At 35.4% G+C, this 18,044-nt stretch overlaps 1 protein-coding gene across 1 annotated transcript in view; it reads left to right on the forward strand.

Annotated features, from left to right (window-relative positions):
- CYSLTR1 (cysteinyl leukotriene receptor 1) overlaps positions 1–16,438 on the forward strand; it is a 37,489-nt gene extending 21,051 nt beyond the window's left edge. Inside the window, exons 2-3 of the mRNA XM_027608949.1 lie at positions 11,131–11,211; positions 14,296–16,438. Coding sequence (XP_027464750.1) covers positions 14,323–15,345 — 1,023 coding nt within the window. The 5' untranslated portion in view covers positions 11,131–11,211; positions 14,296–14,322 and the 3' untranslated portion in view covers positions 15,346–16,438. The remainder of the gene's footprint in view (positions 1–11,130; positions 11,212–14,295) is intronic.
- Positions 16,439–18,044: the final 1,606 nt, after the last annotated feature.

Consider the following 18,044-nt stretch of genomic DNA (forward strand, 5'->3'; position numbering starts at 1 on the left):
TGTCAGTTTTGGTGGTTTTTATGATTCTAGGAATTTGTTCATTTCTTCCAGTTTATACCATTTTTTAGCATATGGTTTTCATAATATTCTGATTGTATTTCTGTGGTGTTGGTTGTTATTTCTCCCCCTATTCTGATTTTATTTATTTGAGTCCTTTCTCTTTTTTTCTTGATAAGTCTGGGTATACGTTTATCAATTTTATTAATTGTTTCAAAGAACCAGCTCCTGGTTTCACTGATCTGTTCTATTGTTCCTTTAATTTCCATATCATTTATTTCTGCTCTAGTTTTTATTATTTCCTTCCTTCTGCTGTTTTAGGCTTTGTGTGTTGTTCTTTTTCTAGCTGCTTTAGGTGTAAGGTTAGGTTGTTTATTTGAGATTTTTCTTGCTTCTGTAGGTAGGCCTATATTGCTACAAACTTCCTGCTTAGAAATGCTTTTGCTTCATCCAAAAAGTTTTGGATCATTGCGCTTTCATTTTCATTTGTTTCCATGTACTTTTAATTTCTTCTTTGATTTCCTGGTTGATCCATTCATCATTTAGTAACATGTTGTTTAACCTACATGTATTTGTGATCTTTCCACACTTTTTCTTGTGGTTGACTTCTAGTTTGATAGCATTCTTGTCAGAAGAGATGTATGGTATGAGTTTGATATTTTTGAATTTTTTGAGGCTTGTGTTTTGACCTAATATGTGAAGTATTGTGGGGAATGTTCTGTGTGTACTTGAAAAGAATGTGTATTCTGCACTTTTAGGATGGAATGTTCTGAATATATCTATTAAGTCCATCAGGTCCAATGTGTCATTTAAAGCCATTGTTTTCTTGTTGATTTTCTGCTTAGATGACCTGTCCATTGATGTAAGTGTTATGGTCCAATACTATTATTATGTTATTATCAATGAGTTCCTTATGTTTGTTATTAATTGTTTTATATGTTTGGGTGCTCCCATACTGGGTGCATAAGTATTTACAATTGTTTTATCTTCTTGTTGGATTGTCCCCTTGATTATTATATAGTGCCCTTCATTGTGTCTTGTTACAGTCTTTGTTTTGAAGTCTATTTTGTCCGATATAAATATTGTTACTCCTGCTTTCTTTTGACATCCATTTGCATGATAATTTCTCCATTCTCTCACTTTCAATCTGCAAGTGTCTTTAGGTCTAAAATGAGTCTTTTGTTGGCAGCATATACTTGGGTCTTGTTTTTTATCCATTCTGACACCCTATCTCTTTTGATTGGCATGTTTAGTCTATTTACATTGAAGTAATTACTGATAGGTATTTTTTGCCAGTTTATTACTTTTTTGTGCTTGTTTCTAGAGATTTTCTCTGATCATTTCTTGTCTGTCTTTCATGTTTCCTGATTTTCTTTGGTGATATATTTGGATTTCTTTCTCTTTATTCTTTGCATATTTATTAGCGGTTTTTGATATATGGTTACCATTATATGTGTATATAACCTCTTTTGTACACAGCAGTCCATATTAAGTTGATGGTCATTCAAGTTTGAACCCATTCCTTTTTCCTCTCCTCATCACATTTTTGGTGTGTGTTATTATATTTTATATCCTTTTTGTGTGTGAGTTCCTTGACTGATTTTTACAGAAATGTTCATTTTTACTGCTTTTGTGTTTCCTGCCTTTATATTGTCACTTTTGGTCTCTCCTTTCCACCAAAGAGCCCCCTTTAATATTTCTTGTTGGGCTGGTTTAGTGGTTACAAACTTCTTTAGGTTTTGTTTGTCTGGGAAACTATTTCTCCTTCTATTCTGAATGATAGCCTTAGTGGATAGAAAATTTTTGGCTGCAGATTTTTCCCATTCATCACTTTGAATGTATTATGCCACCTCCTTCTGGATTGCCAAGTTTCTGTTCATAGATCTCCAGCTAGCCTTATGGGTCTTTCCTTATAAGTTAAGGAATTCTTTTGTCTTGCTGCTTTTAAGATTTTTTCTTTGTCACTTTTCAAATTTAATTACAATATGTCTTGGTATTAATTTACTTTGTTGATTCTGATGGGAGTTCTCTGTGTCTCCTGGATCTGGATGTCTCTTTCTTTCCCCAGATTAGGAAAGTTTTTCAGTTGTTATTTCTTCAAATAAATTTTCTGCCCCCCTTTCTCTTTCTTCTTCTGGGACTCCTATAACACAAATGTTATTACATTTGACGGAGTCACTGAGTAACTCTTATTTTCATTTTGCATAATTCTTCTTTCTCCTTTTTGCTCAGTTTCATTGCTTTTCATTACTTTGTCTAGGTCATTAATTTGTTTCTCTGCCTCTTCTAGCCTGCTGTTCATTCCATGAAGCTTGTTTCTAATCTCATTTGTTGCACTCTTCATCTCTCTGATTCTTTTTTAACTCTTTTATCTCTATGGTAAAGGTCTCCCTGATGTCTTCTATTCTTTTCTCAAGCCCAATGACTCTCCTTATGATCATTTTTTTTAAGTTCCCTATCAGACATGTTACTTATATTTGTCTCACTTAGATCTCTGGCAGTGGCCTTATCTTGTTCTTTCTTTTGGGACAAATTCTTCACATTTTGTCTCAGTCTCTGCTTTCTTCTCTATGTTAGAAAAACTAGTTATATCTCCTGCTTCTAAAAATAACGGCCTTATGAAGAATAGATCAGGTAATCCCCAGGGCCTGGTGCTTCAGGATGTGCCTTCAGTGTGTGTTTCATGTTCTCTGCTGTTCTGTTCTGCCTTCTCTATGCTTCAAGCCTGTTATCTGCAGAGGTTTTCCTTGACTGCTGTGGGCAGGGTTTGGTCCCTGGCCTTTGTGGAAAATTTTAGCTAGGTGTGCTCTGGTCTGCTTGTGAAATGAGACTTGTCACCACCTCTACTGGAACTGAAGCCTTGAAAAACTCTCTGGTCTGGAAAATGGTGTGGGCAGGAATTTGTGCCGGTCTTCTGGTGGAGGGGTCTGCTGCACTGGGACTGAAGAAAGCATGACCAAGAAGGGCAGTTCCACCAGAGTGTAGGGGAGTAAGGCTTGGTGTAAGCAATTTAGGCAGCCACTGTCAGTACTGAACTCCATGAATGCTGCCTCTCAGTGATGTGCTCTGAGAAAAGCAAATAATCTTCCCACTGTATGCCCCAAGTGATCTTTGCACTCTATTTTTTTAAAGCTTTTATTTATTAATTTGAGTGGGGGATGGAGAGCACACAAGCAGGGGGAGAGGCAGAGGGAAAGGGAGAATCAGGCTCCCCGCTGAGCTGGGATCCCTATGTGGGGCTCGATCCCAGGACCTGGAGACCATGACCTGAGCTGAAGACAGATGCTCAACCATTTGAACCACCCAGGCACCCAGGTGCTCTTTGCACTCTTTAGATTGCTGTTTCCACCCTGTCTGCCCACCTCCACCCCCAAGTTGTTTGCCTGTCTTCTCTGCAGGAGCAGTGCAGTGCCTCAGGGCTCTATCCCAGCCAAGCCTGGTAACCTTTTAAATTCTAGGCTTTAAGCCCTACTGGTTGTAAGGACTCATGAAATTCAGCCCCTCTTGTTTTCCACACCAGTGACTTTAGGAAAACGTTTTCCTTGTGCATTTCCTTGTGTGCTCATCTGTCTCTTGCCCTTATCTAAGGACCATGGCTCCTTCTCCTCCACAACACCTGCAATCTGTTTCTTCCCTAAACCATGTCTCAGCACTTCCTGCTTTCTTCAATACGGTGTTTCCTCTCCCTTTTTTTGTGTTTTTTTTTTTCTGTCCTTCAGGTCAATTTCTGGAGTATTTAGGATGATTTGAGAGCTATCTAGTTGTGTTTGTGGGACAAGGCAAGTCTAGGGCCCTCCTACTCTGCTGCCATCTTCCTGCTCCTCTTTCAGTATTTACTAAAACTGATCTTGTATATTTACCAATCTTTCTCTCTCTCTCTCTCTCTCTCTCTATATATATATATATATATATATACATAATTTACCAATATTTATAGATATAGAAGTTAAACTTAGAGATTCAGTTTCTAGCCCTATCCTTCAAAAATTTCTGTTTAACCTCAGTAAGCCTAGCTGAATATTTAATAGTTTGAGGTAATTTAGACATGATGCAGCAGACATTTCATTTTATTCTATTCATGACAAACAATAAGCCATTAATCAAATAATTAGAACCAGAAGAGTTTTGCTCAATTAAATTAAATTTAGTTAACTTTTCATCTACCATTTACTTACATAGTCATAGACCACTTCTAATGCACTTTATTCACTAAGAGTAGATACTTGGGGATGTACTTGCCAAAGTCTCAAAAATGTATATATTCCTGAGAAGAATGTAACTGCATTACTGTTCTGTAATATTTTTGGAAATACGGTATAGTCCGTTCCTCCACACTAAAGGCTACCCATTATTGAGCAAATGGATGATCTATTTCCCCATTGAGTACTTCTTTAATGGCATTTTGTGCCTTTTTAAAAGAGCTTCTTTCCATACTGAAAAATCTTGCTTTTTTTCTGGAAACCTTCAGTTGCATTCCTAGCTTTTCCTATAAGTTAGCCAGGAGACTTCACCTGGACTCGAGGCAAGATTTTTGATCATCTTTTCTGTTAGAGCATTTAAATGCAGAGTACAACTGTTTCACTCCCACCTTGCCAGGAAAAAAAATGTCTGAGATGAAATGAACACCCACTTGAAGAACTTTAACCAATCATCCTTGCATTTCTATGTATAAATCCACACTTCTAGGGCTGCCACTCTTTTGCAGATTTTTCTAGCTTGCCTTTGGACCACACTTTCCTCCCTAGAAAATCCCTCTTAGACATTTCTTCTTTGGTAGGTGGAATTTAAAGATGGCTCCAGGATTCTTTCTCCCTTGTGAACAAGTCCTATATAATCAACTCCCCTTGAGTGTGGATGGGACTATGAATATGAGAGAATTTAATTCATGTGTTAGTGTACCAATCAGTTGGTTTTCAGTTAACCAAACAAGAAGTTATCCTGGGTGGCACTGCTTAATCAGGTGAGAATTTTAAAAGAAGACCAGTCCCACCCCTACCCCCACAAAAGACCTAAAGTTCATAGAAAGAATTAAGAAAGATTTGAAGAGAGAAATCACTCTCCTGATATCCTGGAAGCAAGCAAATCAAATAACCATGTTGTGAGAGAAGGGGCTTATATGTCATGGGCCTGAGGGTAACCTCTAGGAGTTGAGAGTGGTTCCTGGCCAACAGTTAGCAAGAAAACAGGGCCTCAATCATACAATAACAAGGAATGAATTCTGCCAACAACCAGTGATCTTGGAAAAGGATCCCTAGCCTCCAGTGAGGTCAGAGTTCTGGCTGACAACTTGATTGCAGCTGTGTGAGACCCTAAGTAGAGGACCCAGATAACTCATACCTGAACTCCTGAACCATGGTAACTAAGATAAAATAAGTCAGTGTTGTTTTAAGTTTATGATAATTTGTTATACAACAACAGAAAACTAATACATCTTCTTTCATCTTTTTTCTCTTTTTATTGATGATTATCTAAATGAGACCAAAAAGTCTGATTATAAGTTTTAACCTTTGTATTTTTGTTCTAAATTCAATATTTTATTGTAAATATATTCTGTAATGTCACCACTGGCCTCCTAATAACCAAATCCAATCACCATTTTATGAACTTCATTCTCTTTCGTCTTTTGGAAACATTTAAAATCAATGACCACATTCTTCCTTAAGATTGTTCTTAAATCTAAATATTTTCTATTTGGACATTTTTTTCAAATTCTAAACTTTTATTTTTAGATTTTATTTATTTATTTGACAGAGAGAGCATGAGCAGGGGGAGTGGCAGGCAGAGGGAGAGGGAGAAGCAGACTCCCCGCTGAGCAAGGAGCCCGATGCGGGGCTTGATCCCAGGACTCTGGGATCATGACTTGAGCTGAAGGCAGATGCTTAACCTACTGAGCCACCCAGGTACCCCTCAAATTCTAAACTTTAAAATAAAGTGAGTTTATAAGCTCACTGTGGGGTTTTGGGTATTTTAAACAACTGTAGTCCTCTTGCTTATCCATGATATAAACTGAAGAAATTTACTGCTACCCCTCAACACCATAACCCATATCTACCTTTCTCAAAAACATACATTTTTTTAAAACCAACTTATCTTAAAATCAACTGTGTTCCTTTTCCTCTAATTTTGAATTATTTCACTGTCTCCCTGTATTTTGGAAAACAAAGTAGGCTCAGTGTAAATTTCCACATTATCTTCTTGTTCTTTATAGAATGTATATCTCTCTCCTAATGCAAACTATTCTGGTTCCTTGGGCACTTAATAACCCAAATAAATGAATCTTTTTCCCAAGTAAAAAGATTTGTAATTTGCTTTATTCCAACAAAATGCAATCAGTAGTGTAAGGTCCCCAAATTTAGATTAATACAGCTATTCTTGTTTGTGTGTTTTCAAAAATTTTCTCACAGTGTTTTGGGAGCCAAATTTCAGAATTAAGGTCATCTCCTAAGATCATTTTAAAGTCCAAACACCAGACTACAAACAAATTCCCACCTGTCATTCTCTTGATCAAAGTTGGGCCTGACATCTCCCCTAATTAGGGTTATTAGAGACATCAAGTATACTTGACTACCTCCCAAGATATTACTTATAAGGAAAAAAATGTTTATGATTTGTTTAGATTGGATAGATAACAAGGTCAAAATAGATGTTTTATTCCTCAAAAGATGGTTCAAGTAGGGTGGGGCTAGAGGTGGGCCTGGGGGAAAGAATTTGGATGAAAACCATGGATACTTGTAAATGATGACAAGATAACAATAAAAACAACTTAAACTTTGGTACTATAAGGCATAATCTCAGGGAGAAAAAAAAATCACTGATCTGAAGAGCAAGGATATTGGCTTAATTTGGTGGGTGTCTATACTACACTTAAGGAATATGCTTGTCAAAACAGTCAGAATCTTAAACCAGCATGTCAGGGTAACCTTGTCCCTAACTCAAGTTTTGCCAAGAGTCACTATTCCAATAATTAAGCTGTCACTTTCATTCTATAGCATATCTTAGTTTGAGAAAACTGTACATCCAAAAAGATGCCACAGATTATTTCAGGGCTCTCCTTCTGAGAGCCCTAGGCTCTCCTTAGTGTTTACTAGTGGATTTTTTCTTTCACCAACTAGTAATATTCCTTTAGCTTCTGTCATTTTTACCTTTCTCTGTAAGACAGAAGTTTGGATAGGAGACTAAGGTTATATTGTGGAGGAGGTTTCCTGAAATATAAGGTTGGGATTTTATTATAGCCATTGTAGGATCTTGAACAACCAAAAGACAAGTGCAACTGAAGGTTAAAGAATGACCAGTGTGAAAAATAATTTAAAAATAAAAAAAAAATGAATGACCAGTGTGGCAGCAGTGTGTAAGATGATTTTGAGACAAAAGAGCCTGAAATTAATGGGGTACGAGAAACATCTCCAAGAATTACAAACAGTTCAGCATGGCTAAAATACAAGGTGTATGTAAAAAGTAGGTAATAATGTCATCTATGTATGGGGTGATGAGAGCCAGAAGTGAAGAAGTAGTAACAGTAATGAAAAGGAATGAAGAGAAAAAAGAGTAAAACAGTATCAGAGAGGGACGCCTGGGTGGCTCAGTCAGTTAAGCATCTGCCTTCAGCTCAGGTCATGTTCCCAGGGTCCTGGGATCAAGCCCCACATCGGGCTCCCTGCTCAGCGGGGAGCCTGCTTCTCCCTCTCCCTCTGCCTGCCGTTCCCTCTGCTTGTACACTCTCTCTTTCTCTCTCTCTCTCTCTCTGACAAATAAATAAATAAAATCTCAAAAAAAACTTAGTATCAGATGAAGTCATTTTAACAGAAATTAAGGCTTGTTAGATTCTCTGTAGGATAGATTTCATGTATTAGCCAAGATATGGATGGATGTATTGTTGGTCCTGGAACCCTAACACCATATGATCAAGCATGATGGGCATCTCATACAAAAGATGACAAAAAGGAAAAGACAAAGATGACTTCAGAAGTTTCTCTGTTAGAAGATCTAAAGAATGGTGATAATACTGCCAGAACAAGAGATGTTGTAACTTGTTATTGTATAACAAAAGGGGTAAGGCCAGTGAAAAAGATGCCCTAGAAAGTGGGACGACTTTATGTCATAAGATTAGCACTTAATTTAGAAACCACTGTCAAAGCTAGAACTTCTGTGTTGCCTTTAGGGGGTCTGACCAAATTTGTATCCTGAGAAGAGCTAATATAATCAAAGAGGAATTGAATATTTCTCTCAGATGTTCACCTAAAACGCAGGGAACACCTACTAGTCTTAAATCAAGCTTGCAAACATTATTTGCATTATTAAAAACATTATTAAAAAATCAAGCTTTTGTCCATATTCCTCTTCACTAAACCCATAGATCTCTCACCCTATGTGCTCTTTTTTTTTCTAAGATTAAACTAAACCAAGGAACATGATACCTTACCCTTCATAGATTTACAGAATGGCAAACTGAAGGGAAATTCAGAGATATATAATATAAACCTATTGAATTGTAGATAAATGAAGAGATCACAAGGATGGAGTAATTTACTCAAGATCGCACAATTAATCATCCACTATAGCCTGAAGTATGATCCAGGTCTTGTGCCTATCAGTCCTACAAACTTTCTACCATGTTCATTGTCTTTCTCCATGCAAGAATTCCCTCTGATTTTGATAAGACATTACTGAAAGTATATAGAAAATTGATTATTTCAAATCAACCAATATTTAAATAACACTGAACTGTGTACAGCATGAAATACAGAAATAATAAGACTTGGTTATTGCTCTTTCAGTCTAGTGGAATTGGGGTGGGAATAATGAAGACATTTACATTGGATACCCAGAGAGATGACTATGACACAAAACAATAAATGAAAATTATCAAGAAAAGTACAAACAAAAGACTGAAGGACTTTGATGGAGAAACGTACTAAACTGGATTGAGAGGAACAGGAATGGCTATTTGTTTGACTAGAAATAAAAGAAGAAGCACTATTACTATCTTCATTTAATAGAAGACACCAGCCTGGGTAGGTAGATCACCAGCTCTACCCAGACCACAAAATGTATAAGTCATTCTTGTTCATAGGTAGTTCTAATGCAGCAACATTAGGGACCTTGTATTCTCAGATTATCTCTGGATCTCTTATTTCCCTCATTCACTGGAGCTTGACCAGGTTATAGGTTCAATGGAGGCTAAAGGCTGAAGGAAAGAATACACACACACACACACACACACACACACACACACACACACACACACTCATGGACTTAAGGTGACCCAAATAAAAGATCTAAGTAACTCCTGAATTAAATAATTAAAATCAAAAATCATATATCCACACTTTTACTTTTTTGCCTACCCACCCAATCACCCAGATAAGAATGGTAGAATCCAATTTTGGCAGAAGCTGCTGTCAGAGACAAGAGACCTCTAGGAAATTGGGAGAAAAAAAAAGGCAAAAAGTGAAAGTATTGAGTGCTTGCTATAGGCAAAGCTCAGAATTTCTAAATAAATAAATAATAGAAGATACCTCAGAATCTCAAACTTGAGGAAACACTGTTGCTCAGACAACATGACATGTAATCACTTGTGCATGTACAGTGAACTAAACTATAATTGTACAGCTACCATGGATATGGATAACTAGTACATTAACCTAGTAATATTACATTCTCATAGATGGGTCTTAGAAATTCACAAACTTTCTTTCTCTTTCCACACTAGGAAAAAATATAAGCTTTGTTTAAACATAAAATTGTGACAGAGCAATGTTAATTTTCTCCATAGATGAGTGAAATCATTTAATTTTAAGCTCAGAGATTTTTCTTTCATTCAATATTCAGTCCATATACTTTTATTAATTACTAAGCCCTAGGATAAGCTAAGAAAAAAAAAAAAGCTTACTGACTGAGTAAAAAAAATATAAAAGCCAACTCAGTTTGACTAGTTCCCCACCTGCAGCCCATACTTCACCCAGACTGCTAGTAGTAAGTTACATATATCAATTCTTTACTGGGAGAAGGAGGGAAATTCAGAAAGGGAAAAGAAATTGGAGAAGATCTAAAAAATGATTGTCTGAAAACAGAGTGGACTCAAATAGCAATATTATAGCTGCAGGTTCATATTCCTACTTTTAAAACTTGTCTACATTTTATATTTTTTAATTTCCTTTATTTTCCTCTTGATTTCCTTTTTTTTTCAGCAGAGTTCCCTTAGAAAGGTCTAGTGTGTTTATACTTGTTAAGAATAAACGGGAAGGTATTTATTTTTTGGTGCTTAGGCCACAGATAAATGAAAAGTGGCCAGCCTGTGTGGTCCCTGCAGACAGGGATGAAAATTGCCATAAGGGAATACAAACTTGGGGGGGAGGGGAAGTGTTCAGGTTGCTACCATTTCACAAAAGCCTTTCTCTGTTCATTTCCTGGAGATTTGTTATACTTTGTTTTATATAAATCTATATAGTTTTACATAAACTGTATCAGATTTTTCTGATATAGTTTAATTGAAGGGAAGAAGCATATACTCATGCAAAGTTAACAATACAAACTACAGAACAGTTGATTTCTGAAGGTATACAATATATGTCAAATTAGTGATATAAACAATAACTGACATTATGAGATTTTAGGAAGAAGGGTCCGAGGTCTTCTAACCCATTGTTCCTTCAAGGAAAACCATCCCTAAGCCATTCCAGACAGATATATTTGATATTTTTAATGTGCTAACTCTTCTTCCTAGCATACTAAATCCTTGGATATGACCTTCCAAATTATTTCCCCTTTGAACTTAATAACAAACAGTTTAGAAGAGAAAATAGGAAAAATATCATGGTTTTATAGAAAGAGGAGTATTTTTATAACATTGGGTTCATACTTAGATACAGAAGCTTCCTGCACACAGCAACAAAAATCTGTAATCAGCTCCAGTCCATATTATAAGTTCCACCCCCATCCCCTGGGGATGTAAAAATGAATGTGGGAGAAAGAAGGAGGCATGGAATCCAATAACTAGACCTAAATCTGTCAGTAAAGCTGTGATGTCCCATGACACACCCTGGATCTGTACTTAAGGTCACTAAGTTCCCATGACCCTTCTGGACTGCTTCTAAGGTCATTGACTTCCTTTTCGATCTTGTGATGTCATCTTAGGCTTCATCGGAAATTACATCATAAGAAGCACTGACCACTAACTAGGAACATTTGTGAAAGGCACTGCAGTGTCAGAAAGAGGTATGGTTCCATTTTCTAAATCAATCTTGTTTCTTCAACTGGCAAATTATCTAAACAAAGTAACTTCCTTTGTCATCTGCATAAAAAAATTCATTTTATGTATTTATTGTTTGTTTATATTAACCAATTTAGCCCATTTGCTTTGTTCTAAGATAGTTCTTACCATACTGTATTGTAACCTTTCCATATTTCTGAGTTATCACTCCTCTCCCCCACCAAACTATGAGGGGTTTGAAGGCAGGGATATCTCTGAATCCATATAGTATGGGTCTCATTATTTGGGGATCACAGTAAATTCTATAAAAATAAATTAAATGCTGTTAAAGACAAGGAAAGCCATAATTTGTGAAATGAGTGGCTTAGACTAAATGATCTCTATCCCTCTAGGATTCATTAATTGTTTAAAAGTTTTACAATTTTCTTTTTATGACCTAATATAAGTGATTGACCTGACTTAGTTATAAATAAACAATTGAACCTAAATACCAACATTACTAGGAAAGCTTATTTTGGTCTGTAGGACTGGAAAGTTTATTAATGGGACTAATGACCATCTGTTTTCCATTAATTTATTTATCAGTTTTATTAGGCACCTTTCATTCAAAGATCTGGGAATGTCAAATTTATAATATTTAACAGAAAAACAAATAAATGATTATTCTGTGTCAAGATATGAATGTTTTTTAATCTTACAGTTAGCATTATGATTTAGTTCCTTCCTTAATACCTTAGGAAGTAACTTTACTTTAGGCTCTGAGGCTGGAAAGATTTTAAATGATACTGGAATACAAAGATAACTCTAAGTGGTTTTGAATGATAAATACTTTTAAAAATGACAAACTTGTTCATCATTCATTTATTCATTCACTCAATTAGCATTTATTGAGCACTTATGGTCAAAGTATATATGTCTTAGCCCTGTGTGACATGCCTTCTTATATATCAACCAGATGGTCTGTCAGGGAAGATAACATACGCATACAAATCATTGATCTGAAAGAGAATTTAGAGTTCCCTAGAAAGGAAAATGATAGAAATTACTTTGGAAAGAGGATGAAGAAAGTCTTAAAGTCTTTACACCCAAAAAGGGTGTAATTTGAGTGAAAGGGTGGGTAGTTTTTGCATATACCTAGATGGAGGAAAGAGTATTTCAGAAAAAGAAATAGCATGAAAAAAGACTGGTGAGAAAACATGTAGCACATGTCTCTAGCATAGTAAAATAGTTGTTTCATTGAACTATAGGGTGTGCAAACGAGAAAAGTGAGAGAGAAGCTAAGAAAATTTAGTTGCAACTAGACTATAGAGAGCCTTAAATATCAGGCGAAGAAGTTTGGATTTTATTCTGAAAGCCCTCAGGGACCATTGAAGGTTTTAGAACAGAATTATGATATAATTAGAAGAAGCTCCAATATATGGAAAATTTTTCTAGAGCTTTTAGGAGGATGTAGTGAGGATTGATGGTGGTAGGAAAGACAGATGGTAATTATTTATCTAATACCTTTCAAGTGTAGTTCTTAAAATAAAGCTTATAGCAAAAATCTCAACAGCGCCATCTAGTGACTCATCATAAACTGCCCAATTTGTGGAAAACCTAGTAACAAGGCTAACAGAAAACTTGATTAAGTTTAGGCAGTTTCCCTCTTTTCCACAATTGCACCTGAGTTCAGGGAACCAATGGTGAAAAAGGCAAGTAACCTCTTAGTTTTCTTAGTTGCCAGAAAGCAAACTAAGAAATAATGCAGAAGTTGGGAATAGTCAACTCATTTTTCTCTTTGATCTTAGATATCCACCCTCAGAATGATTCACCCTCAATTCTTTGTCATATACCAACAGTTCTTGGTGCAAAATTATGACATTTTTTAATTAAAGGGAAAAATGAAGCAACTAGCCAAGTTGTTAGCAGTAGTAAACCTGGAAGTTATATCCCACCTACAACCACTACTATAACTGTTTGTTTCTGTATCTATAATTCAGAGACAAGATCAGTCCCTTCCATTGCTTGGAGTTCTTGCATGTTCAAGCAATCTTTCCACCTTACAAACCCCAACTCTCTTTTACTAGGGAGAAAGAGCTGTGTAAAAGGCCAAGAAATCAGACTTCAATCAAATATTATCCACAAAAAAAAGATTATCCACCATATTCTGTATTGATGAGTTACTCCCACTTTCTTAAAGAATTAAAGAATCTGGAGGAACACTAGAGATTGTCTCATCCCTAGATCTGTCTGATCAGAGCTTGTTTACTGCCTTAATTGGCTGTCTTGATGTAGCTTAACTAAGCTAGACAAGTAACAACCTTTTGGTATAAAAGAAATGACCATGTATGGTTGAACAGTGTGGTTTTGAGAGTGAGTTTAGGAAGAGAACAAGAATAAACAGCTACAACAATATCCTTACCCAGAAAATATATTTTAACTAGTTATGCTGCATCTTTCCTCAGAGCCTTAACTAATGTTGCAGATTTTTAAAAATGTGTTTTACCTCTTTGGAACTGTTTTCTCTCATTAAAACAATTAGATAAGCATCAACCAGCAGATGTTACCTAGAAGCCCTCTTCTTGAACGAACCAAGCATTTTCACCTAGACTTTATTCTCCAAGAGAATTCAATGCTCTTCCAATAGATAGATGATGATAGATAGATAGATGTAGATAGATAGGTAGATGATAGATAGATGGATATTTATATTTATGAAAAATGACTATCTTTAAAGCTTTTATCTAATAGAAAAACTCAATTAAAAAGAAGATTTACAGAATAGTACTAGAGTAATATGACTTAAAGAAAAGCAGAGCTATTTTAGCTAGATTTTGAGGATTAAGAGGAAGTCCATTAGGCAAACTTGGGTGGAAATAAGGGAAAAAGAGTTTTCTTGATGGCTATAGGACACAAACTCTTCTCCTGGAGGCAAGGTGCAGCTGAATCTTTCTTTATTGCCCCACTACCTGTACTTCCTGCCATGATCAAAAAGTATATATAATGACAATATAAAGTGAAATCTTAGTAATTCCTGTAATTTATTGTCTGATAAAAATTGACAAGAATTTATATATATATATATGTATGTATGTATATATATATTGTAGGCACCAAGCAGACATTCCTAGAGAAACATGGATGGCGTCGGGAATCTGACAGTATCTTCTGCCAATAATAACACGTGCAATGACACTATTGATGACTTCCGCAATCAAGTGTATTCCACCTTGTACTCTATGATCTCCATTGTGGGCTTCTTTGGCAATAGCTTTGTGCTCTATGTCCTCATAAAAACATATCATGAGAAGTCAGCTTTCCAAGTATACATGATTAATTTAGCAGTAGCAGATCTACTGTGCGTGTGTACACTGCCTCTCCGTGTAGTCTATTATGTTCACAAAGGCATTTGGCTTTTTGGTGACATTTTGTGCCGCCTCAGCACCTATGCCTTGTATGTCAACCTCTATTGTAGTATCTTCTTTATGACAGCCATGAGCTTTTTCCGGTGTATTGCAATTGTTTTTCCAGTCCAGAACATTAATTTGGTTACACAGAAGAAAGCCAGGTTTGTGTGTGTTAGCATTTGGATTTTTGTGATTTTGACCAGTTCTCCATTTTTAATGTCCACATCTTACAAAGATGAGAAAAACAATACCAAGTGCTTTGAGCCTCCACAGGACAATCAGGCTAAAAATCATGTCTTGGTTTTGCATTATGTGTCATTGTTTATCGGATTTATCATTCCTTTTGTTATTATAATTGTCTGTTACACAATGATCATTTTAACCTTACTTAAAAATTCAATGAAGAAAAATCTATCAAGCCGTAAAAAAGCTATAGGAATGATCATAGTTGTGACAGCTGCTTTTTTGATCAGCTTCATGCCATATCATATTCAACGCACCATCCACCTTCATTTTTTACACAATGAAACTAAACCCTGTGATTCTGTTCTTAGAATGCAGAAGTCAGTGGTCATAACCTTGTCTCTGGCCGCATCAAATTGTTGCTTTGACCCTCTCCTATATTTCTTTTCAGGGGGGAACTTTAGGAGAAGACTGTCTACATTTAGAAAGCATTCCTTGTCCAGTGTGACTTATGTACCCAAGAAAAAGGCCTCTTTGCCAGAAAAAGGAGAAGAAACATGTAAAGAATAAGTTAAACCCATTTCCAGTGAAAATCAATGAAGAGTTTCCCAAACAAGTATTACCTCAAATTATCTACTAATAAAAATGAGTATTTCCATTAATAATTTACAAATACTTAACTGAATGTATGCCTATAAATAGAACTCATTTATGAATCCACACCGTTACATGTCCTAAAAATATTTTAAGTGTTAAAAATTCAGTCCACAACTATTAACTAAATTATAAGTGGTTTTTTGATCTTTCACTGAAAGATTTTTGTCTTGGCATTGTAAAAAAATGGATCTGAGACCAAATAAAAGCTTCAGAAAGGATAAGAACTAGCCCTTTAAGATACAATTATCCTAACATATTCCTTTGCATGCATGCCATCAGATGAGAACTGGAATGACCCAGGAGCTACATAAAATGTCCTGTCACCCTCTTCCTTTGAAGTATTGACTGACTAGGTAAAGTAGGGCCATTTCTTCCAAAACAGAATATGCAAGTGCTAGAACACCTTAGTATCCAGCCAAATGGCCCTAAAGACTCCATGCAATGTGCAATTGGGAAACTGAGGAATAGGAACTTAGTCAAAAGCCAGTTTGTGTCCAATTTTCTTCTGCTCCTGACCCAGGCCCTCAAAAGAGAATGGTGGAGTTTTTGTTGCTTATTGAAGTTCTTACAGGAAATTCTCTCCCTACATGACATACAGTTCTTCCTTAAGAACCAGACAACTGATACTCCCATATATGAATAGAAGTAATTTAAAATTTATCTAAAGCAGAGGGAAAGGGTTCTACTTTTCTACATGCTTATTATTGGGATCAAAACTAGCTACAGTGGGTTTCTGAATAAAATTTGAATGTTTTTGCTATTACAAGTTGTTTTAATAAGTACTTATATTTATATAACTATGTCAGAGATTTTGTTCCATGATATGCATTTATGAATGGAAGTTAATTACAAGTTTTGTTATTATTTTATACTTTTTCTTCTCTATTGGCATGTTGACAGGAATATCAAGGAGATGTTTACAGTGGGTTTTATATTACAGTGGAAACTTTGTTCTTAAAACACAACTTGATTATGGCTGAAATATAATATTCATGTGCAAACTTTTGCTGAAGTGTGGTCTGTTCCTTTATTCTGTGTTTCAAAAGGCACATTACCTCAGAGGAAATAAATGATAATGGTGAAGAAAAAAACTATGAAAGGATTCTATCTGAATCTGCCGTGTGTATGTTATTTCTATTTCACTTCTAATGTTGCAACCCCTTAGGAAAACACTCAAAACAAAAAGAAAGAGGATCTCTAAGGCATAGTGTAACTAACTAGTGCCCATTTATTTTTAACATACCTGAGATTTAGCAGTATCTACACTTTTATCCTATACCATTTTTTCCTTGTTTGAGGTGAAAATCAAACATAATATCTATCAAAACATTCAGTCCTCATTTCTCATGTTCTAAGCTTTCTGCTACTCAGTAAGTATAGTGTGATAGAAGAGCACTAAATTGAAAGCTAGAAGACCTGGTTGCTAATCGGGTCTCACTTACTAGTGGTGTAACTTTAAGCAAGTGACATAAATTCTGATCCTCAGCTTCCTCATTTGTAAAATGGTAATAATAATAATACTTGTCTTGCCTTTTTTTACCGGACATTTTTGAAACTCAAATGTGATCATAACATACACACATATATTAACATATATGTTAAAGTTTCACCTTTAAATAATTTTAAAGTACTTATAGATGGTTTTGTTACTTAAATATACTGATTCATATTTACAACATGGATTCTAAATTTTGAAAGATTTAGAAGAAAATATGGGCATAGTTAAATTCTAATGCACATAAAAGAGCCTTTTGTCTTACTTGTTCACACTTCTAGGTGTTTTCTTATGTTCTCACTTCTGCTAGCAGTCCCACTTTCTCCCACACAGAAGCATACTGACAAGTTAACCACAAATTTGTTATTCTTTACATCATTTATGTTTATATCTTATATGAAACTGTTTAATAATTATTTTCCAGTTTTTTCATATGTGTATTTTCTCCCAAAGTGAACTCAACACTTAATGGAATTATCAATTCCTTCAGGTTGAAAACTATGCCTTTAAATCATGGTACTTAATGATTAATGAGCTTTTATTCTGTTTTAAGTGTTTTATCTGTATCACCTCATTTAATACTTATAATTGCTCTGTAATATATATACCATTCTTATTCCTATTTTGCTGATTTAAAAACTGAGGCATGAAGAAATTAAGTAACTTGCCCATTGTCAGACAGCTAGTAAGGATCAGAACTAAGGTTCAAATTTAGGCAGTCTGACTCCAGAACTCAATTTCTTAATTTGCTATGCTATCCTGCTGGACCATTTTCTACCTTCAAAATAAGGAGTAGAAGTGAGGGTTTTTTTTCAATGATTTGTTTATTTTACAAAACAGGTTTAAATAAACTATATGCTTAATTTTTTAAATACATGAACCCAGGAACCATGAACTCAAGCTTATGATTTTATTTGGAAAAACATCTTAAGAATATTGTATACTATCTTAAAATATTGACATTAGAAGGACTTTAATGTTTATAATTTCTAATATCTATATAATACCCTGTGGCATTACCATGCCACAGTCTTCACACACATTCCTTTGGTTTCTAACAGTCCTTTGAAAACTCATCAGCTATTCAAGCTCATTTTCATTATACACTTGGCTTTTT

This window comes from Zalophus californianus, chromosome X (assembly GCF_009762305.2).
Source record: "Zalophus californianus isolate mZalCal1 chromosome X, mZalCal1.pri.v2, whole genome shotgun sequence".
NCBI classification, from domain to species: domain Eukaryota; kingdom Metazoa; phylum Chordata; class Mammalia; order Carnivora; family Otariidae; genus Zalophus; species Zalophus californianus.